General features: G+C 44.9%; 1 protein-coding gene across 2 annotated transcripts in view; it reads right to left on the reverse strand.

The window, feature by feature from the left end:
• Positions 1-14,864: 14,864 nt before the first annotated feature.
• The window catches only part of LOC135569867 (microsomal glutathione S-transferase 1-like), a 32,862-nt gene continuing 25,085 nt past the window's right edge, over positions 14,865-22,641 (reverse strand). Inside the window, exons 1-4 of one of the 2 annotated variants that reach the window (XM_065016073.1) lie at positions 22,389-22,565; positions 21,909-22,055; positions 16,912-17,006; positions 14,865-16,141 (exon numbers count right to left, since the gene is read on the reverse strand). In XM_065016073.1, the coding sequence (XP_064872145.1) occupies positions 15,895-16,141; positions 16,912-17,006; positions 21,909-22,034 (468 nt within the window). In that variant the 5' untranslated portion in view covers positions 22,035-22,055; positions 22,389-22,565 and the 3' untranslated portion in view covers positions 14,865-15,894. Of the gene's footprint in view, positions 16,142-16,911; positions 17,007-21,908; positions 22,056-22,388; positions 22,566-22,641 lie in introns of those variants that run through there. The other variant, XM_065016074.1, reaches the window with a different exon arrangement.

Below are 22,641 nucleotides of genomic sequence, written 5' to 3' on the forward strand. Positions count from 1 at the left end.
TAGGACTGAGTAAGAGATAGGACTGAGTAAGAGATAGGACTGAGTGAGAAATAGGACTGAGTAAGAGATAGGACTGAGTAAGAGATAGGACTGAGTAAGAGATAGGACTGAGTAAGATATAGGACTGAGTGAGAGATAGGACTGAGTGAGAAATAGGACTGAGTAAGAGATAGGACTGAGTGAGAGATAGGACTGAGTAAGAGATAGGACTGAGTGAGAGATAGGACTGAGTGAGAGATAGGACTGAGTAAGAGATAGGTCTGAGTAAGAGATAGGACTGAGTAAGATATAGGACTGAGTGAGAGATAGGACTGAGTAAGAGATAGGACTGAGTGAGAGATAGGACTGAGTGAGAGATAGGACTGAGTGAGAGATAGGGCTGAGTGAGAGATAGGACTGAGTGACCTGGAGGTTAAAACCCCAATCTGCCATGACGTCGTGGTCTCATAATGTCCATCCTGTGGTACAGTAACTACAGTACCCAATTGATTCACCAGAGCTTCATCTAGTCCTACTGTGAGTCGGATTCCTCCATTCCTTCTTTGCTAACCGCTCATTAATTTTTCAGGAACCCGCGGTGCCGTAGATACGTTGTATGATATAAATCTCCTACCCGCCCCGTCTGTCTGACACCTCGCTGCAGTGCCGGTTCTAGGAGCGACGACTTTGAAGTTCTGCCTAATTAAGCTTCTGTACGGTTAACGAGGCGAACAATAAGGTGGGTTACCGGGCAGATCAGAGACAGATCATGACAGATAATGAACAATAAGGTATCATTATTCTGAGGGTTAGATCTGAGGGGGAAGAGATGACAGGTAATGGAATAGAGAGACAAAGACATACAGTGTTAAAGAGAAACATAGAGAGAGAGAGAGACAGAGAGAGAGAGAGAGAGACAGAGAGAGAGAGACAGAGACAGAGAGAGAGAGAGAGAGAGAGAGTGAGAGAGAGTGAGTGAGAGGAGACAGAGAAAGAGAGAGAGAGAGAGAGAGAGAGAGAGACAGACAGAGAGAGACAGAGACAGAGACAGAGAGAGACAGAGACAGAGACAGAGAGAGACAGAGAGAGGAGACAGAGAGAGAGAGAGAGAGAGAGAGAGAGAGAGAGAGAGAGAGACAGAGAGAGAGAGACAGAGAGACAGAGAGAGAGAGACAGAGAGAGAGAGAGAGAGAGAGAGACAGAGAGAGAGAGACAGAGAGAGGGACAGAGAGAGAGAGAGAGAGAGACAGAGAGAGAGACAGAGAGACAGAGAGAGAGAGACAGAGAGCAGAGAGAGACAGAGAGAGAGAGACAGAGAGAGAGAGAGAGACAGAGAGAGAGAGAGAGAGACAGAGAGAGACAGAGAGAGACAGAGAGAGAGAGAGAGAGAGAGAGAGAGAGAGAGAGAGAGACAGAGAGAGACAGAGAGAGAGAGAGACAGAGAGAGAGAGAGAGAGAGAGACAGAGAGAGAGAGACAGAGAGAGACAGAGAGAGAGAGAGAGAGAGAGAGAGAGAGAGAGAGAGAGAGAGAGAGAGAGAGAGACAGACAGAGAGAGACAGAGAGAGAGAGACAGAGAGAGAGAGACAGAGAGAGACAGAGAGAGAGAGAGACAGAGAGAGAGAGACAGAGAGAGAGAGAGAGAGAGAGAGAGAGAGAGAGAGACAGAGAGAGAGAGCGAGAGAGACAGAGAGAGAGAGACAGAGAGAGAGAGACAGAGAGAGAGAGAGAGAGAGAGAGAGAGAGAGACAGAGAGAGAGAGAGAGAGAGAGAGATATAGTGATAGAGAGTGAGAGTGAGAGAGTGAGAGAGAGAGCGTGAGAGAGAGAGAGAGAGAGAGAGAGTGATAGAGTGTGAGAGAGAGACAGAGAGAGACAGAGAGAGACAGAGAGAGACAGAGAGAGCGTGAGAGAGAGAGAGAGAGAGAGAGAGAGTGAGAGAGGGTGAGAGAGAGTGAGAGAGAGAGTGAGAGAGCGTGAGAGAGAGTGAGAGAGAGAGAGAGTGATAGAGGGAGTGTGAGAGAGAGAGAGAGAGAGAGAGAGTGATAGAGGGAGTGTGAGAGAGAGAGAGAGAGAGAGAGAGACAGAGAGAGACAGAGAGTGAGAGTGAGAGCGTGAGAGAGAGTGAGAGAGAGAGAGAGTGATAGAGAGAGTGAGAGAGAGAGTGATAGAGAGAGCGTGAGAGAGAGAGAGAGAGAGAGAGTGATAGAGGGAGCGTGAGAGAGAGTGAGAGAGAGAGAGAGTGATAGAGGGAGTGTGAGAGAGAGAGTGATAGAGGGAGTGTGAGAGATATAGTGATAGAGGGAGTGAGAGAGAGGAGCGTGAGAGAGAGTGAGAGAGAGAGAGAGTGATAGAGGGAGCGTGAGAGAGAGTGAGAGAGAGAGAGAGTGATAGAGGGAGTGTGAGAGATATAGACAGATAGATATTTTGGGATGAGTCCTTAATAAAAACATGAAGTGCTAATTTACATTTACATTTAATTTCAGAGGCTCTTATCCAGAGCGATACAAATTGGGAGGAGGAGATTCTAAGAGGAGATTCTAAGACGAGATTCTAAGAGGAGATTCTAAGAGGAGATTCTAAGAGAGATTCAAAGAGGAGATTCTAAGAGGAGATTCTAAGAGGAGATTCTAAGTGCTAATTTCAGAGGGAGATTCTAAGAGGATTCTAAAGAGGGAGAGGAGATTCTAAGAGGAGATTCTAAGAGAGATTCTAAGAGGAGATTCTAAGAGGAGATTCTAAGATTCTAAGAGGAGATTCTAAGAGGAGATGCTAAGTGCTAATTTCAGAGGAGGAGATTCTAAGAGGAGATTCTAAGAGGAGATTCTAAGAGGAGATTCTAAGAGGAGATTCTAAGAGGAGATTCTAAGAGGAGATGCTAAGTGCTAATTTCAGAGGAGGAGATTCTAAGAGGAGATTCTAAGAGGAGATTCTAAGAGGAGATTCTAAGAGGAGATTCTAAGAGGAGATGCTAAGTGCTAATTTCAGAGGAGGAGATTCTAAGAGGAGATGCTTCTAGAGGAGGAGATTCTAAGAGGAGATGCTAAGTGCTAAGAGGAGATTCTAAGAGGAGATTCTAAGAGGAGATTCTAAGAGGAGATGCTAAGTGCTAATTTCAAGGCGGTGCTGATGAGGATATTTAAGACGAACCAACCACTGGTTTTATCTGTGACGCAGATGGGATGTTTACGAGGGGAAACGCTGTCTATCCAGCTGTGACACACCGCCCAGATGAACATGGAACAACATGTACTTTGTATTTAGAAACATAAAAAAACAGCAAAGTTTGTTTTTTTTCCCCTCTCATTTCGTTTTATTTAATTAAAAAACCAAACACAGCCTCTCAATAAAGACTGTTTTCTTCTTGTTTCTTCTTGTCCCGACCAATGTAATCACGTAGGCTGGTCAAGACCGTTGACAGAGTGCTTGGCTTGTGAGACGTGCATAAGACACCCCCCCCCCCCCACCATGATGTAGGCTGTATGTGTCCAATACCCATCATGCAACAAGAGACGAGAACCCCGGTGAATACCAGCCATCTGTATGGCTACACTATAGCCGACTATAACGAAGTCTGGTTCAACAGCAATACCTCGTTTTTTTAATAACGATTTTGGCGATTTTCTGACGTCGTTCCATTTGACATGTATTTATTGTTGTTGGAAGTAAAGAAGAAAAAACCCAGATTGCTTTCATTTGAATTAAAACTAAAGTTATTAGAATGATTCACTGTGGTTTTATGGTGAGAATGGCCATGGTGCGCAATGCAATGCAGATTCTGAATGGATTGTGAATGAGATCTATCAGACCTCAGGATAAGACCCAGCTGCAGACAGTCGGAAAATAACTAATGTTTGTTTACGAGAAACAGAACGGCAGGCAAACAACAGGTGACCCAGGGCAGAGTCCGTAAGTTACAGAACGGCAGACAGAGGTCAGGGTCAAGGGCAGGCAGAGGTCAGGGTCAAGGGCAGGCAGAGGTCAGGGTCAGGGCAGGCAGAAGTCAAGGTCAGGGCAGGCAGAGGTCAGGGTCAGGGCAGGCAGAGGTCAAGGTCAGGGCAGGCAGAGGTCAGGGTCAGGGCAGGCAGAGGTCAGTGACCCAGGGCAGAGTCCGTAAGTTACAGAACGGCAGACAGGCTCAGGGTCAAGGACAGGCAGAGGTCAGGGTCAGGGCAGGCAGAGGTCAGGGTCAGGGCAGGCAGAGGTCAGGGTCAGGGCAGGCAGAGGTCAAGGTCAGGGCAGGCAGAGGTCAGGGTCAGGGCAGGCAGAGGTCAGGGTCAGGGCAGGCAGAGGTCAGGGTCAGGGCAGGCAGAGGTCAAGGTCAGGGCAGGCAGAGGTCAGGGTCAGGGCAGGCAGAGGTCAGGGCAGGCAGAGGTCAGGGTCAGGGCAGGCAGAGGTCAGTGATCCAGGGCAGAGTCCGTAAGTTACAGAACAGCAGACAGGCTCAGGGTCAGGGCAGGCAGAGGTCAGGCAGAATGGAAGGAGAACTAAAAAACAGGAACTAACAAGAAACAGGAGTACGGCAAAACGCGCTGGTCGGCTTCACGAGACAAGACGAACTAGCAAACAGACAAACAGAGAACACAGGTATAAATACACCGGGGATAATGGGGAAGATGGGCGACACCTGGAGGGTGGAGACAATCACAAAGACAGGTGAAACACATCACGGTGTGACAGAGATCTGTAAGATGCTTCCAATACGTCTATAAAACATTATATTAAGGTGAGTGGACATTCTCTCTTTCTCTTTATATGGGATCTTTGTCCTTTATATTGGATCTTTGTCCTTTATATTGAATATTTGTCCTTTATATTGGATCTTTGTCCTTTATATTGGATCTTTGTCCTTTATATTGACCTTTGTCCTTTACATTTCTTTGTCCTTTACATTGGATCTTTGTCCTTTACATTGGATCTTTGTCCTTTATATTGGATCTTTACATTTCTTTGTCCTTTATATTGGATCTTTGACCTTTACATTGAATCTTTGTCCTTTACATTGAATCTTTGTCCTTTATATTGGATCTTTGTCCTTTACATTGAGTCTTTGTCCTTTACATTGGATCTTTGTCCTTTACATTGAATCTTTGTCCTTTACATTGATCTTTGTCCTTTACATTGAATCTTTGTCCTTTACATTGAATTACATTGGATCTTTGTCCTTTACATTGAATCTTTGTCCTTTACATTGATCTTTGTCCTTTACATTGAATCTTTGTCCTTTACATTCTTTGTCCTTTACATTGATCTTTGTCCTTTATATTGGATCTTTGTCTTACATTGAATCTTTGTCCTTTACATTGAATCTTTGTCCTTTACATTGAATCTTTGTCCTTTACATTGATCTTTGTCCTTTACATTTGTCCTTTACATTGGATCTTTGTCCTTTACATTGGATCTTTGTCCTTTACATTGGATCTTTGTCCTTTACATTGAATCTTTGTCCTTTACATTGAATCTTTGTCCTTTACATTGGATCTTTGTCCTTTACATTCTTTGTCATTGGATCTTTATTGATCTTTGTCCTTTACATTGATCTTTGTCCTTTACATTGGATCTTTGTCCTTTACATTGGATCTTTGTCCTTTACATTGAATCTTTGTCCTTTACATTGGATCTTTGTCCTTTACATTGGATCTTTGTCCTTACATTGAATCTTTGTCCTTTACATTGGATCTTTGTCCTTTACATTGATCTTTGTCCTTTATATTGGATCTTTGTCCTTTACATTGAATCTTTGTCCTTTATTGAATCTTTGTCCTTTACATTGAATCTTTGTCCTTTACTTTGTCCTTTATATTGTCCTTTACAATCTTTGTCCTTTACATTGATCTTTGTCCTTTATATTGAATCTTTGTCCTTTACATTGAATCTTTTCCTTTACATTGAATCTTTGTCCTTTGTCCTTTACATTGATCTTTGTCCTTTACATTGGATCTTTGTCCTTTTGATCTTTGTCCTTTACATTGATCTTTGTCCTTTACATTGATCTTTGTCCTTTACATTGGATCTTTGTCCTTTATATTGGATCTTTGTCCTTTACATTGGATCTTTGTCCTTTACATTGGATCTTTGTCCTTTACAATCTTTGTCCTTTACATTGGATCTTTGTCCTTTTATTGATCTTTGACCTTTACATTGAATCTTTGTCCTTTCATTGAATCTTTGTCCTTTATATTGGATCTTTGTCCTTTACATTGAGTCTTTGAATTTACAATCTTTGTCCTTTACATTGATCTTTGTCCTTTACATCTTTGTCCTTTACATTGAATCTTTGTCCTTTACATTGAATCTTTGTCCTTTATTGAATCTTTGTCCTTTACATTGAATCTTTGTCCTTTACATTACATTGAATCTTTGTCCTTTACATTGAATCTTTGTCCTTTACATTGATCTTTGTCCTTTATATTGGATCTTTGTCCTTTATATTGAATCTTTGTCCTTTACATTGAATCTTTGTCCTTTACATTGATCTTTGTCCTTACATTGATCTTTGTCCTTTACATTGAATCTTTGTCCTTTACATTGATGATCTTTGTCCTTTACATTGGATCTTTGTCCTTTACATTGAATCTTTGTCCTTTACATTGATCTTTGTTTACATTGAATCTTTGTCTTTTTGTTCTTTGTCCTTTACATTGAATCTTTGTCCTTTACATTGGATCTTTGTCCTTTACATTGAATCTTTGTCCTTTATATTGGATCTTTGTCCTTTACATTGAATCTTTGTCCTTTACATTGGATCTTTGTCCTTTACATTGGATCTTTGTCCTTTATTGATCTTTGTCCTTTACATTGAATCTTTGTCCTTTACATTGAATCTTTGTCCTTTACATTGATCTTTGTCCTTTACATTGGATCTTTGTCCTTTACATTGGATCTTTGTCCTTTACATTGAATCTTTGAATTTCGTTTTGAATTTAATTACAATTGTTCACTCTCTTTTTTTTGGTGAATTTAATCTTCCTGATTGACAACGTTTGGCGTGTTCAGTCATAATGTAATTTACAACAGGTCTATATGTTTATATTTCATCATGTTCAGTCATAATGTAATTTACAACAGGTCTATATGTTTATATTTCATCATGTTCAGTCATAATGTAATTTACAACAGGTCTATATGTTTATATTTCATCATGTTCAGTCATAATGTAATTTACAACAGGTCTATATGTTTATATTTCATCATGTTCAGTCATAATGTAATTTACAACAGGTCTATATGTTTATATTTCATCATGTTCAGTCATAATGTAATTTACAACAGGTCTATATGTTTATATTTCATCATGTTCAGTCATGTAATTTACAACAGGTCTATATGTTTATATTTCATCATGTTCAGTCATAATGTAATTTACAACAGGTCTATATGTTTATATTTCATCATGTTCAGTCATAATGTAATTTACAACAGGTCTATATGTTTATATTTCATCATGTTCAGTCATAATGTAATTTACAACAGGTCTATATGTTTATATTTCATCATGTTCAGTCATAATGTAATTTACAACAGGTCTATATGTTTATATTTCATCATGTTCAGTCATAATGTAATTTACAACAGGTCTATATGTTTATATTTCATCATGTTCAGTCATAATGTAATTTACAACAGGTCTATATGTTTATATTTCATCATGTTCAGTCATAATGTAATTTACAACAGGTCTATATGTTTATATTTCATCATGTTCAGTCATAATGTAATTTACAACAGGTCTATATGTTTATATTTCATCATGTTCAGTCATAATGTAATTTACAACAGGTCAATATGTTTATAATGAATGATATATATATATATATATATATATATATATTTCAACACGTTCAGCCATGCAGTTACTTAGAACAATGTGGACGGCAAACAGGTTCAAGTTAACATACGTACCAAAGACGGGGTTGGTCTACATTTAGTTATTTCGTTTCTGTAAGCTGTTTTAACAAACTATAACGGACGTTGGACTTGGGAGTCCATAAAAGACCAGAAATACAGAACCACATATTTAGCCATGGAGCGCGTTCTGATTGGCCAGTTGGGGGCCAGGCCTCGACAACACCCTCAACTTGTTGTGTTGTTAAAACTCAGGCCGTTTGCGCCGATGCCAGCGACTGTGATAATTGTGCTTGTGAAAATAGCAGACGTATTTCTAATGCACACAGGAACCTATAGCGCTACCGCCCACTGAGTTGGCTTTGTTACAGTAGAGGCCAGACTGTACATACATACTGACAAGAACAAAGATACTGAGATGGACAAAGGGACTGACCTCCCTCTATTGCAGAGAGATGGACAAAGGGACTGGCCTCCCTCTATTGCAGAGAGATGGACAAAGGGACTGACCTCCCTCTATTACAGAGAGATGGACAAAGGGACTGACCTCCCTCTATTACAGAGAGATGGACAAAGGGACTGGCCTCCCTCTATTGCAGAATAACAGAGTTATAACCCAGGATTTAATACAACGGTCATTTTGGAACCTCCTCTCCTCCTCCTCCTCTCATCCCTTCTCCTCCTCCTCTCATCCCTTCTCCTCCTCCTCTCCTCCCCATTCCTCATCCTCTCCTCTCATCCTCCTCCTCCTCTCATCCCTTCTCCTCTACATTCCTCTTCCTCTCATCCCTTCTCCTCCTCCTGTCCCCTCTTCTCCTCCTCCTCTCATCCCTTCTCCTCCTCTACCTCTCCTCCCCATTCCTCTTCCTCTCATCCCTTCTCCTCCTCCTGTCCCCTCTCCTCCTCTCATCCCTTCTCCCCCTCCTCTCTCCTCCCCCACTCCTCTCATCCTTCCTCCTCCTCCTCGCTTCTCCACCTCTCCTCCCCCACTCCTCTTCTCCCTTCTCCCCCCCCCACTCCTCTCCTCTCATCCCTTTTCCTCCTCCTCTCTTCTCCACCTCTCCTCCCCCACTCCTCTTCCTCTCATCCCTTCTCCTCCTCCTGTCCCCCTCCTCCTACTCTCCTCTCCTCCCCCCACTCCCGTCTCCTCTCTCCTCCTCCTCCCCTCCTCCCCCACTCCCGTCTCCTCCCCACTCCCTCTCCTCCTCCTCCTCCTCCCTCCTCCCCTCTCTCCTCCTCCCCCTCCCTCCCTCCTCCTCTCCCTCTCATCCCTCCTCCTCTCCTCCCTCCTCTCCCTCTCCTCCTCTCCCTCTCATCCCTCCTCCTCCTCCTCCTCCTCTCCCTCTCATCCCTCCTCTCCCCCTCCTCATCCCCTGTCCTGCTGTGAAATGCTTGTCTTGACTGAGGGATGAGGACCCTGGAAGAGCAAAGGGCTCTAAACAGATGAGCTTCTATAAAAACCCTTCTACTTATACAGAGAACAAATGCAAAACGCCACGCACCACAGTGTGTGTGTGTGTCTGCAGCCTTCATGGTAAGCTCACCCCACTGTTGACAGTACCAGCCGTGGGTGTGTAGGTGTGTGTAGTCACCCCACTGTTGACAGTACCAGCCGTGGGTGTGTGTAGGTGTGTGTAGTCGCCCCACTGTTTACAGTACCAGCTGTGTGTGTGTGTAGGTGTGTGTAGTCACCCTACTGTTTACAGTACCAGCCGTGGGTGTGTGTAGGTGTGTGTAGTCACCCTACTGTTTACAGTACCAGTAGTCACCCTACTGTTTACAGTACCAGCCGTGGGTGTGTGTAGTCACCCTACTGTTTACAGTACCAGCCGTGGGTGTGTGTAGGTGTGTGTAGTCACCCCACTGTTTACAGTACCAGCCGTGGGTGTGTGTAGTCACCCTACTGTTTACAGTACCAGCCGTAGATGTGTGTAGGTGTGTGTAGTCACCCTACTGTTTACAGTACCAGCCGTAGATGTGTGTAGGTGTGTGTAGTCACCCTACTGTTTACAGTACCAGCCGTGGGTGTGTGTAGTCACCCTACTGTTTACAGTACCAGCCGTAGATGTGTGTAGGTGTGTGTAGTCACCCTACTGTTTACAGTACCAGCCGTAGATGTGTGTAGGTGTGTGTAGTCGCCCCACTGTTTACAGTACCAGCTGTGTGTGTGTGTAGGTGTGTGTAGTCACCCTACTGTTTACAGTACCAGCCGTAGATGTGTGTAGGTGTGTGTTTTCACCCTACTGTTTACATTACCAGCCGTAGATGTGTGTAGGTGTGTGTAGTCACCCTACTGTTTACAGTACCAGCCGTAGATGTGTGTAGGTGTGTGTAGTCGGCCCACTGTTTACAGTACCAGCTGTGTGTGTAGTCACCCTACTGTTTACAGTACCAGCCGTAGATGTGTGTAGGTGTGTGTTTTCACACTACTGTTTACAGTACCAGCCGTAGATGTGTGTAGGTGTGTGTTTTCACACTACTGTTTACAGTACCAGCCGTGGGTGTGTGTAGGTGTGTGTAGTCACCCCACTGTTTACAGTACCAGCCGTGGGTGTGTGTAGTCACCCTACTGTTTACAGTACCAGCCGTAGATGTGTGTAGGTGTGTGTAGTCGCCCCACTGTTTACAGTACCAGCTGTGTGTGTGTGTAGGTGTGTGTAGTCACCCCACTGTTTACAGTACCAGCCGTGGGTGTGTGTAGGTGTGTGTAGTCAGCCTACTGTTTACAGTACCAGCCGTGGGTGTGTGTAGTCACCCTACTGTTTACAGTACCAGCCGTAGATGTGTGTAGGTGTGTGTAGTCACCCCACTGTTTACAGTACCAGCCGTGGGTGTCAGTGGTTGTGGAGGTGGTTTACGTTAATGTCAGTCACCTTCATATTAACATCGCTGGTCGCTAGCTGATTGTTCTAAACTAAACTGGTCATTTCAAAGGTTTACTGTTGATGTGGAAATCACATTAGAGGTCATCTTCAAAATACTATTTGTGTATTTCTTACCCGGTTTTTAAATGAGCTGTACAGATGCTGAGAGGAGGAGATGCTGAGAGGAGGAGATGCTGAGAGGAGATGCTGAGAGGAGGAGAGGCTGAGAGGAGGAGATGCTGAGAGGAAGAGATGCTGAGAGGAAGAGAGGCTGAGATGCTGAGAGGAGATGATGCTGAGAGGAGGAGATGCTGAGAGGAGGAGATGCTGAGAGGAGGAGATGCTGAGAGGAGGAGATGCTGAGAGGAGGAGATGCTGAGAGGAGGAGATGCTGAGAGGAGGAGATGCTGAGAGGAGGAGATGCTGAGAGGAGAGGCTGAGAGGAGGAGAGGCTGAAAGGAGGAGAGGCTGAGAGGAGGAGATGCTGAGAGGAGGAGAGGCTGAGAGGAGGAGATGCTGAGAGGAGGAGAGGCTGAGATTCTAAGGAGGAGCTAGAGGAGAGGCTGAGAGGAGGAGATGCTGAGGAGGAGAGGCTGAGAGGAGGAGAGGCTGAGAGGAGGAGAGGCTGAGAGGAGAGGCTGGAGGAGGAGATGCTGAGAGGAGGAGAGGCTGAGAGGAGGAGATGCTGAGAGGAGGAGATTCTGAGAGGAGGAGATGCTGAGAGGAGGAGATGCTGAGAGGAGGAGATGCTGAGAGGAGGAGAGGCTGAGAGGAGGAGGAGAGGCTGAGAGGAGGAGAGAGGAGGAGAGGCTGAGAGGAGGAGATGCTGAGAGGAGGAGAGGCTGAGAGGAGGAGATGCTGAGAGGAGGAGATGCTGAGAGGAGGAGAGGCTGAGAGGAGGAGATGCTGAGAGGAGGAGAGGCTGAGAGGAGGAGATGCTGAGAGGAGGAGATGCTGAGAGGAGGAGATGCTGAGAGGAGGAGATGCTGAGAGGAGGAGATGCTGAGAGGAGAGGCTGAGAGGAGGAGATGCTGAGAGGAGGAGAGGCTGAGAGGAGGAGAGGCTGAGAGGAGGAGATGCTGAGAGGAGGAGATGCTGAGAGGAGGAGAGGCTGAGAGGAGGAGGAGAGGCTGAGAGGAGGAGAGAGGAGGAGATGCTGAGAGGAGGAGATGCTGAGAGGAGGAGAGGCTGAGAGGAGGAGATGCTGAGAGGAGGAGAGGCTGAGAGGAGGAGATGCTGAGAGGAGGAGATGCTGAGAGGAGGAGAGGCTGAGAGGAGGAGATGCTGAGAGGAGGAGATGCTGAGGAGAGAGGGAGGAGGACATGCTGAGAGGAGGAGATGCTGAGAGGAGGAGATGCTGAGAGGAGGAGAGGCTGAGAGGAGGAGATGCTGAGAGGAGGAGAGGCTGAGAGGAGGAGAGGCTGAGATGCTGAGAGGAGGAGATGCTGAGAGGAGGAGAGGCTGAGAGGAGGAGATGCTGAGAGGAGGAGAGGCTGAGAGGAGGAGATGCTGAGAGGAGGAGAGGCTGAGAGGAGGAGATTCTGAGAGGAGGAGATGCTGAGAGGAGGAGAGGCTGAGAGGAGGAGATGCTGAGAGGAGGAGATGCTGAGAGGAGGAGAGGCTGAGAGGAGGAGATGCTGAGAGGAGGAGATGCTGAGAGGAGGAGAGGCTGAGAGGAGGATGCTGAGAGAGGATGCTGAGAGGAGGAGATGCTGAGAGGAGGAGATCTGAGAGGATGAGGCTGAGAGGAGGAGATGCTGAGAGGAGGAGATGCTGAGAGGAGGAGAGGCTGAGAGGAGGAGATGCTGAGAGGAGGAGATGCTGAGAGGAGGAGAGGCTGAGGAGGAGTGCTGAGAGGAGGAGAGGCTGAGAGGAGGAGCTGAGAGGAGGAGATGCTGAGAGGAGGAGATGCTGAGAGGAGGAGATGCTGAGAGGAGGAGAGGCTGAGAAAAGACCAGATGGAGGAGGAGAGTTTCTGAGGCTGAGAGGAGGAGAGGCTAAGGAAGATTACTGAGACCAGGCACTAAAGAGATTTTAGAGGAGATGCTGAGAGGAGGAGATGCTGAGAGGAGGAGATGCTGAGAGGAGGAGATGCTGAGAGGAGGAGATTCTGAGAGGAGGAGAGGCTGAGAGGAGAGATTCTAAAAAGAGGCTTTTTTAAGAGAATCTGAGAGGAATAAAATGAAGAGAGGAGGAGATGCTGAGAGGAGGAGAGACAGAGGAGGAGATGCTGAGAGAGGAGATTCTGTTCAGAGGAGGAGATGCTGAGAGGAGGAGTTCTGAGAGGAGATGCTCAACCAGAGGAGGAGTCTCCTGAGAGGAGAGATGCTCTGAGGAGGAGAGACAGGAGGAGATGCTGAGAGGAGGAGATTCTGAGAGGAGGAGATGCTGAGAGGAGGAGAGACAGTTATCTAACAAACTATTAGAGGATGGAGATGCTGAGAGGAGGAGAGACAGAGGAGGAGAGGCTAAGAGGAGGAGATTCTGAGAGGAGGAGATGCTGAGAGGAGGAGAGACAGAGGAGGAGAGGCTGAGAGGAGGAGATGCTAGAGGAAGAGATGCTGAGAGGAGGAGATGAAGAGAGGCTGAGAGAGACCCTATAATGAGCTGCACCTGGTCTATAAATGACTAGTAATGAACACAACCTCGGTTGACTTTTAAAAGGGCTCCCTCTAGCGGGATGAATGAGTCCTGCAGATGTGTGGAACGCTACCAGCCTGGAATCCACTTTGAACGCACGTTCCTTTCACTACTGAAACGAAACAAAAGACCAATGGAGTGTGGTTTCAGGTTTCTGTGTGGATTCCAGGCTAAAATATTACTTCACCAGGCACTAAAGATATTTTACAGGAGATTCAGAAGTTGAATATCTAAGAAGAAAGGAACGTTTCACCAAACAGAGAACCGTTAGTTAAAAAGACAAGGCTTTTTTTAATGTAGAAATCAATTGTACGTCTGTGAATAAAATCCAAACTAAATCCCACTAGTACAATCATACAGGTAGTTCTTTGTTCAGACTAGCTGGCTCAGTTCTCTACGTCTCAACCAACCCAGTCTCCTGTTTGACTAGAGGCCTCTGGAAATTCATTCCATATTTCTCATAAATCTATATTTTATAGATTTAACAATTGGCAGGACAAACAGTTATCTAACAAACTATTACATTCAGATGTTGGCATGTAATCAGGGGAAGAGTCGCTAATGGAACCCGATTCCTTATATAGGGCACTACTTTGAGCCCTATGGGACCAGAGCCCTATGGGACCAGAGCCCTATAAATCCACTCCTTTTGACCAGAGCCCTATGGGAGCCCTATACATCCACTCCTTTTGACCAGAGCCCTATGGGACCAGAGCCCTATGGGAGCCCTATAAATCCACTCCTTTTGACCAGAGCCCTATGGGAGCCCTATAAATCCACTCCTTTTGACCAGAGCCCTATGGGAGCCCTATAAATCCACTCGTTTTGACCAGAGCCCTATGGGAGCCCTATAAATCCACTCCTTTTGACCAGAGCCCTATGAGAGCCCTATAAATCCACTCCTTTTGACCAGAGCCCTATGGGAGCCCTATACATCCACTCCTTTTGACCAGAGCCCTATGGGAGCCCTATAAATCGACTCCTTTTGACCAGAGCCCTATAAATCCACTCCTTTTGACCAGAGCCCTATGGGAGCCCTATAAACCACTCCTTTTGACCAGAGCCCTATGGGAGCCCTATAAATCCCTCCTTTTGACCAGAGCCCTATGGGAGCCCTATAAATCCACTCCTTTTGACCAGAGCCCTGAATAAACCACTCCTTTTGACCAGAGCCTATAAATCTACTCCTTTTGGAGCCCTATGGGAGCCCTATAAATCCACTCCTTTTGACCAGAGCCCTATGGGAGCCCTATAAATCCACTTTTTGACCAGAGCCCTATGGGAGCCCTATAAATCCACTCCTTTTGACCAGAGCCCTAATGGGAAATAACTCACTCCTTTTGACCAGAGCCCTGATGGGAGCCCTATAAATCCACTCCTTTTGACCAGAGCCCTAAAACCACTCCTTTTGACCAGAGCTCTATGGGAGCCCAGGTTGTTGGGTCAATTCTGAACTCAAGATCAGTTGATTCATAAAATGAATAGAATGATCCAACTAAATATTGGAAAAATCCACACATAGACATTAATGAACCAAATTAAACTCTTGAAATTCAAATTTTATTTTCAGAACTGACTGGCCTCAACATCCTGTTGCTGCTAATAGAGAATGAGACTCAACAGAGGCTTGATTCTGGGACATACTGTCAGTACTCCCAGTACTGTTGTACTGTCAGTAACATTCTGATATGTACTGCAGTAACATTCTGATATGTACTGCAGTAGCATTCTGAAATGTACTGCAGTAACATTCTGAAATGTACTGCAGTAACATTCTGATATGTACTGCAGTAACATTCTGATATGTACTGCAGTAACATTCTGATATGTACTGCAGTAACATTCTGATATGTACTGCATTAACAGTATGTTATAATCCTATCAGACACAGAAGGAACATTCTGATATGTACTGCAGTAACATTCTGATATGTACTGCAGTAACATTCTGATATGTACTGCAGTAACATTCTGATATGTACTGTCAGTAACATTCTGATATGTACTGTCAGTAACATTCTGATATGTACTGCAGTAACATTCTGATATGTACTGCAGTAACATTCTGATATGTACTGCAGTAACATTCTGATATGTACTGCAGTAACATTCTGATATGTACTGCAGTAACATTCTGATATGTACTGCAGTAACATTCTGATATGTACTGCAGTAACATTCTGATATGTACTGCAGTAACATTCTGATATGTACTGCAGTAACATTCTGATATGTACTGCAGTAACATTCTGATATGTACTGCAGTAACATTCTGATATGTACTGCAGTAACATTCTGAAATGTACTGCAGTAACATTCTGATATGTACTGCAGTAACATTCTGATATGTACTGCAGTAACATTCTGATATGTACTGCAGTAACATTCTGATATGTACTGCAGTAACAGCATGTTATAATCCTATCAGACACAGAAGGAACAACTTTGATAAACGTATATGTATCCTCAAGCACATTCAATGGAGACCCTCAAAGACAAGGCCCTTGTAGTGGTGTGTGTGTGTGTGTGTGTGTGTGTGTGTGTGTGTGTGTGTGTGTCCCTCAAGCCTCTACAGATAAAGCGCAGTCGTCAGAACCCTATAGGCCATAGAGCTGGTGGTGACCAGTCCGATGAGGAAGGCCACAGCTCTGCTGGGCTGGGGCAGGGGGAGGACGTAGGCCACCGTGTGGAAGAGCCTGGAACCAACAAACACCCGGAAGTGGAGCAGAGCAGTGGAGAGGTCGGGCCCCGTCAGGGTATACAGCAGACCAATCACTATGAACGGAATGATGTTCTCCAGGTCGTTCTGGTGGCATCTGGGGAATGAGAGAGAGAGAATTCAGATTATCTGGGGAATGAGAGAAAGAGTTCAGATTATCTGGGGAATGAGAGAGAGAGAGAGAGTTCAAATTATCTGGGGAATGAGAGAGAGAGAGAGTTCAAATTATCTGGGAAATGAGAGAGAGAGAGTTCAAATTATCTGGGGAATGGGAGAGAGAGAGAGTTCAAATTATCTGGGAAATGAGAGAGAGAGAGTTCAGATTATCTGGGGAATGAGAGAGAGAGTTCAGATTATCTGGGGAATGAGAGAGAGTTCAGATTATCTGGGGAATGAGAGAGAGAGATTATCTGGGAAATGAGAGAGAGAGAGTTCAGATTATCTGGGGAATGAGAGAGAGAGAGTTCAGATTATCTGGGGAATGAGAGAGAGAGAGTTCAGATTATCTGGGGAATGAGAGAGAGAGTTCAGATTATCTGGGGAATGAGAGAGAGAGAGAGTTCAGATTATCTGGGGAATGAGAGAGAGAGTTCAGATTATCTGGGGAATGAGAGAGAGTTCAGATCATCTGGGGAATGAGAGAGAGTTCAGATCATCTGGAGAATGAGAGAGAGAGAGTTCAGATTATCTGGGGAATGAGAGAGACAGAGTTCAGATCAGTATATCAAAATATTTGGAAAACTAAAACGTCTAAATGAATTCCATTAAAAGTAGGATTTCTACCATCTCTTTCCAGTCATGGTTACAGCAGCTGTACGTCAGCGTGAACCAGAGAGATATGCTTCAATTATATTTCTACGGGGATACCTTCGTACTCTCTCCACATCAGGATCCACCCTGACCAGCTTCTTCTTGTCCCCTGTCGAGGAGGCCAGACTGGTGTCCTCCTGGTTAGCAAATGCCTGGAGGGAGGTGGAAGCAAGGAGGGACATGTTTTCTCTTGTTCAAATTCCACCTCAGCTCTGTTAAGCCAGGGAGGGTCAAGGTTCATTCATTATGTATCCTGTATTTAACTAGTCCAAGTCAGTTGAGAACAAATTCTTATTTACAATGACGGCCTACCCCGGGCCAAACCCGGACGACGCTGGGACCAATTGAGCGCCACCCCTATGGGACTCCCAATCATGGCCGGTTGTGATACAGCCTGGATTTATTATTTTTTATTTAACCTTTTATTTAACTAGGCAAGTAATTTAAGAACAAATTCGCATTTACAATGACGGTCTACACAGGTCATGTAACGGTTGGAAGAAGGTGGAAGAAGGTGGAAGAAGGCGAAGAGGACCAAGGTGCAGCGTGGCACGTGTTCATGGTAGATTGAATAAAGAAACTGAACACTAGAACAACAAAAAACAACAAAGTCGGAAACAAACGAAACAGTTCTGTCTGGTGCAGACACACACACAGACAGAAAACAACCACCCACAAATAACAGTGGGAAAACAGGCTGCCTAAGTATGATTCTCAATCAGAGACAATTATTGACAAGCTGCCTCTGATTGGGAACCATACCAGGCCAAACACATAGAAATACAAAACCTAGAATGCCCACCCCAACTCACGCCCTGACCACCCCAACTCACGCCCTGACCACCCCAACTCACGCCCTGACCACCCCAACTCACGCCCTGACCAAACTAAAACATAGACATAATTGTACGCCGCCCCATATGGGGCTCCTGATCAGGGCCTGATGTGATGCGGCCTGATGTGATGCGGCCTGATGTGATGGGGCCTGATGGGGCCTGTGATGGGGCCTGATGTGATGGGGCCTGATGTGATGGGGCCTGATGTGATGCAGCCTGATGTGGCCTGATGTGATGGGGCCTGATGTGATGGGGCCTGATGATGGGCCTGGGGCCTGATGTGATGCGGCCTGATGTGATGCAGCCTGATGTGATGGGGCCTGATGTGATGGGGCCTGATGTGATGGGGCCTGATGTGATGGGGCCTGATGTGATGCGGCCTGATGTGATGGGGCCTGATGTGATGCAGCCTGATGTGATGCATCCTGATGTGATGGGGCCTGATGTGATGGGGCCTGATGTGATGCGGCCTGATGTGATGCGGCCTGATGTGATGCAGCCTGATGTGATGGGGCCTGATGTGATGGGGCCTGATGTGATGGGGCCTGATGTGATGGGGCCTGATGTGATGCAGCCGGATGTGATGCAGCCTGATGTGATGGGACCAGATGTGATGGGGCCTGATGTGATGGGGCCTGATGTGATGCAGCCGGATGTGATGCAGCCTGATGTGATGCAGCCGGATGTGATGCAGCCTGATGTGATGCGGCCGGGATTCAACACACTTCTTACCTCTGTTCTATTCCATTCATGAAATCGCATTTAAATTCACTTGGAATTATGTTTTTATTTTTTAATTATAACCATTTTCGAAGTGTTTTGTTAGTAGCCCTTTCCTGCAGTCAATACATGCCCACTATATATCTGACATGGTACAGGTGTCTTCTATTCTACCCTGTCTTTCTAAAGGTCTTTGAAAGCCAATTTAACAAAACAGATTACCGACCATTTCGAATCCCACCGTACCTTCTCCGCTACGCAATCTGGTTTCAGAGCTGGTCACGGGTGCACCTCAGCCAGGCTCAAGGTCCTAAACGACATCATAACCGCCAGCGATAAGAGACATTACTGTGCAGCCGTATTCGTCGACCTCGCCAAGGCTTTCGACTCTGTCAATCACAACATTCTTATTGGCAGACTCGACAGCCTTGGTTTCTCAAATGATTGCCTCGCCTGGTTTACCAACTACTTCTCTGATAGAGTTCAGTGTGTCAAATCGGAGGGTCTGCTGTCCGGACCTCTGGCAGTCTCTATGGGTGTGCCACAGGGTTCAATTCTCGGGCGGACTCTCTTCTCTGTATACATCAATTATGTTGCTTTTGCTGCTGGTGATTCTCTGATCCACCTCTACGCAGACAACACCATTCTGTATACTTCTGGCCCTTCTTTGGACACTGTGTTAACAACCCTCCAGACGAGCTTCAATGCCATACAACTCTCCTTCCGTGGTCTCCAACTGCTCTTAAATGCAAGTAAAACTAAATGCATGCTCTTCAACTGATCGCTGGCTGCACCTGCCCGCCCGTCCAACATCACTACTCTGGAAGGTTCTGACTTAGAATATGTGCACAACTACAAATACCTGGGTGTCTGGTTAGACTGTAAAGTCTCCTTCCAGACTCACATTAGGCATCTCCAATCCTAAATTAAATCTAGAATCGGCTTCCTATATCGCAACAAAGCATCCTTCACTCATGCTGCCAAACATACCCTCGTAAAACTGGCCATCGTACGGATCCTCGACTTCAGCGATGTCATTTACAAAATAGCCTCCAAAACCCTACTCAACAAACTGGATGCAGTCTATCACAGTGCCATCCGTTTTGTCACTAAAGCCCCATATACTACCCACCACTGAGACCTGTATGCTCTCATTGGTTGGCCCTCGCTTCATACTCGTCGCCAAACCCACTGGCTACAGGTTATCTACAAGTCTCTGCTAGGTAAATCCACGACTTATCTCAGCTCACTGGTCACCATAGCAGCAACCACTCGTAGCACGCGCTCAAGCAGGTATATCTCACTGGTCACCCCCAAAGCCCTTTGGTCATTTTTCCTTCCAGTTCTCTGCTGCCAATGACTGGAACGAACTGCAAAAATCTCTGAAGCTGGAGACTCACATCTCCCTCACTAGCTTTAAGCACCAGCTGTCAGAACAGCTCACAGATCACTGCACCTGCACATAGCCCATCTGCAAACAGCCCATCTATATACCTCATCCCCATACTGTATGTATTTATTTATCTTGATCCTTTGCACCCCAGTATCTCTACTTGCACATTCATCTTCTGCACATCTACCATTCCAGTGTTTAATTGCTATATTGTAATTATTTCGCCACCATGGCCTATTTATTGCCTTAACTCCCTTATCTTACCTCATTTGCACTACACTGTATATAGACTTTTTGTTTTCTTTTTTCCTACTGTATTATTGACTGTATGTTTGTTTTACTCCATGTGTAACTCTGGGTTGTTGTATGTGTTGAACTGCTTTGCTTTATCTTGGCCAGGTCACCGTTGTAAATGAGAACTTGTTCTCAACTGGCCTACCTGGTTAAATAAAGGTGTTCTCAACTGGCCTACCTGGTTAAATAAAGGTGTTCTCAACTGGCCTACCTGGTTAAATAAAGGTGTTCTCAACTAGCCTACCTGGTTAAATAAATGTGTTCTCAACTAGCCTACCTGGTTAAATAAAGGTGTTCTCAACTGGCCTACCTGGTTAAATAAAGGTGTTCTCAACTAGCCTACCTGGTTAAATAAAGGTGTTCTCAACTGGCCTACCTGGTTAAATAAAGGTGTTCTCAACTAGCCTACCTGGTTAAATAAAGGTGTTCTCAACTAGCCTACCTGGTTAAATAAAGGTGTTCTCAACTAGCCTACCTGGTTAAATAAAGGTGTTCTCAACTAGCCTACCTGGTTAAATAAAGGTGTTCTCAACTAGTCTACCTGGTTAAATAAAGGTGTTCTCAACTAGCCTACCTGGTTAAATAAAGGTGTTCTCAACTAGCCTACCTGGTTAAATAAATGTGTTCTCAACTAGCCTACCTGGTTAAATAAAGGTGTTCTCAACTGGCCTACCTGGTTAAATAAAGGTGTTCTCAACTAGCCTACCTGGTTAAATAAAGGTGTTCTCAACTAGCCTACCTGGTTAAATAAAGGTGTTCTCAACTAGTCTACCTGGTTAAATAAAGGTGTTCTCAACTAGTCTACCTGGTTAAATAAAGGTGTTCTCAACTAGTCTACCTGGTTAAATACAGGTGAAATAAACATACATTTAAACATCATGTGTGTGAGGTGTATACTTTAGTTACAAAGTGTGACCCTGATTAAGCCCACTGCAGTCAAATGAAGGGAAAACATGTTTAAGACGACCAATAATCACTCTGTGTGACCCTGATTAAACCCACTGCAGTCAAATGAAGGGAAAACATGTTTAAGACGACCAATAATCACTCTGTGTGACCCTGATTAAACCCACTGCAGTCAAATGAAGGGAAAACATGTTTAAGACGACCAATAATCACTCTGTGTGACCCTGATTAAACCCACTGCAGTCAAATGAAGGGAAAACATGAAAACATTTAAGACGACCAATAATCACTCTGTGTGACCCTGATTAAACCCACTGCAGTCAAATGAAGGGAAAACATGTTTAAGACGACCAATAATCACTCTGTGTGACCCTGATTAAGCCCACTGCAGTCAAATGAAGGGAAAACATGTTTAAGACGACCAATAATCACTCTGTGTGACCCTGATTAAACCCACTGCAGTCAAATGAAGGGAAAACATGTTTAAGACGACCAATAATCACTCTGTGTGACCCTGATTAAACCCACTGCAGTCAAATGAAGGGAAAACATGTTTAAGACGACCAATAATCACTCTGTGTGACCCTGATTAAACCCACTGCAGTCAAATGAAGGGAAAACATGTTTAAGACGACCAATAATCACTCTGTGTGACCCTGATTAAACCCACTGCAGTCAAATGAAGGAAAACATGTTTAAGACGACCAATAATCACTCTGTGTGACCCTGATTAAAAACCAAATGAAGGGAAAACATGTTTGCAGTCTGTGTGACCCTGATTAAATGAAGGGAAAACATGTTTAAGACGACCAATAATCACTCTGTGTGACCCTGATTAAACCCACTGCAGTCAAATGAAGGGAAAACATGTTTAAGGTTGTCTTCCAGACTCTAGGTTTGTGTACCTTTCTCGTGATGCGGAAGTATCCAGTCATAGGAGACATCAGCATCATCTTGAGAACGACGATAGTGGCGTAGGTAGAGAAGGCCAGGAACACCTCGCTGTCTATCATATGAGTTAGCTCTGCCATGGCTGTTGGGTTCGAGTCTCGCTGGAAAACAGAGCAGAACAACATAAACTTAGCGATCACACGGTTTAGGTTTGATTGAACTTCCAAGTGGATTTGAAAAGTTTTTTTTTTTTTTACATTTTAACTTTTTTTTTCTTAATGTTTCATTAAATAAAATGCAGCCGCAGCGTTTGCGCATTTACATAGTCTACACACATTACGCCAAATAGCCTCCTTTAAAAAAAAATCTAATAACGATACAAATGTAACTATTGTACGGGGTTACATTTTAATTGATCTACACACACACGCTACAATAATATCCGCTGACGGCGTTCGCATAGTTTATTTTGAGCAGAGCGAAGAGTTTCATACCTTTTCAAGAAACTTCGTCTTTGGTTTTGACTCGGAGCCAGGGAAAAGTACCAGCCTGTTAGACTGCGCAGATGTGGGCGGTTTGTTCAGGCAGTTTCAGAAGAAAAAAAAGGGGGGCGAATATTTGGACTTCCGCCAGGTCTGCGGATCTACCAATAAATGCGTCCACTTCCTCCGATGGCTTTTTTTTATGCTACCATTTCATTGTCCGATGAACACATTTTCATCTACAACATCTATGTATATTCGTTCT

This window comes from Oncorhynchus nerka, unplaced genomic scaffold, assembly GCF_034236695.1.
Source record: "Oncorhynchus nerka isolate Pitt River unplaced genomic scaffold, Oner_Uvic_2.0 unplaced_scaffold_1157, whole genome shotgun sequence".
Taxonomy (NCBI): Eukaryota; Metazoa; Chordata; class Actinopteri; order Salmoniformes; family Salmonidae; genus Oncorhynchus; species Oncorhynchus nerka.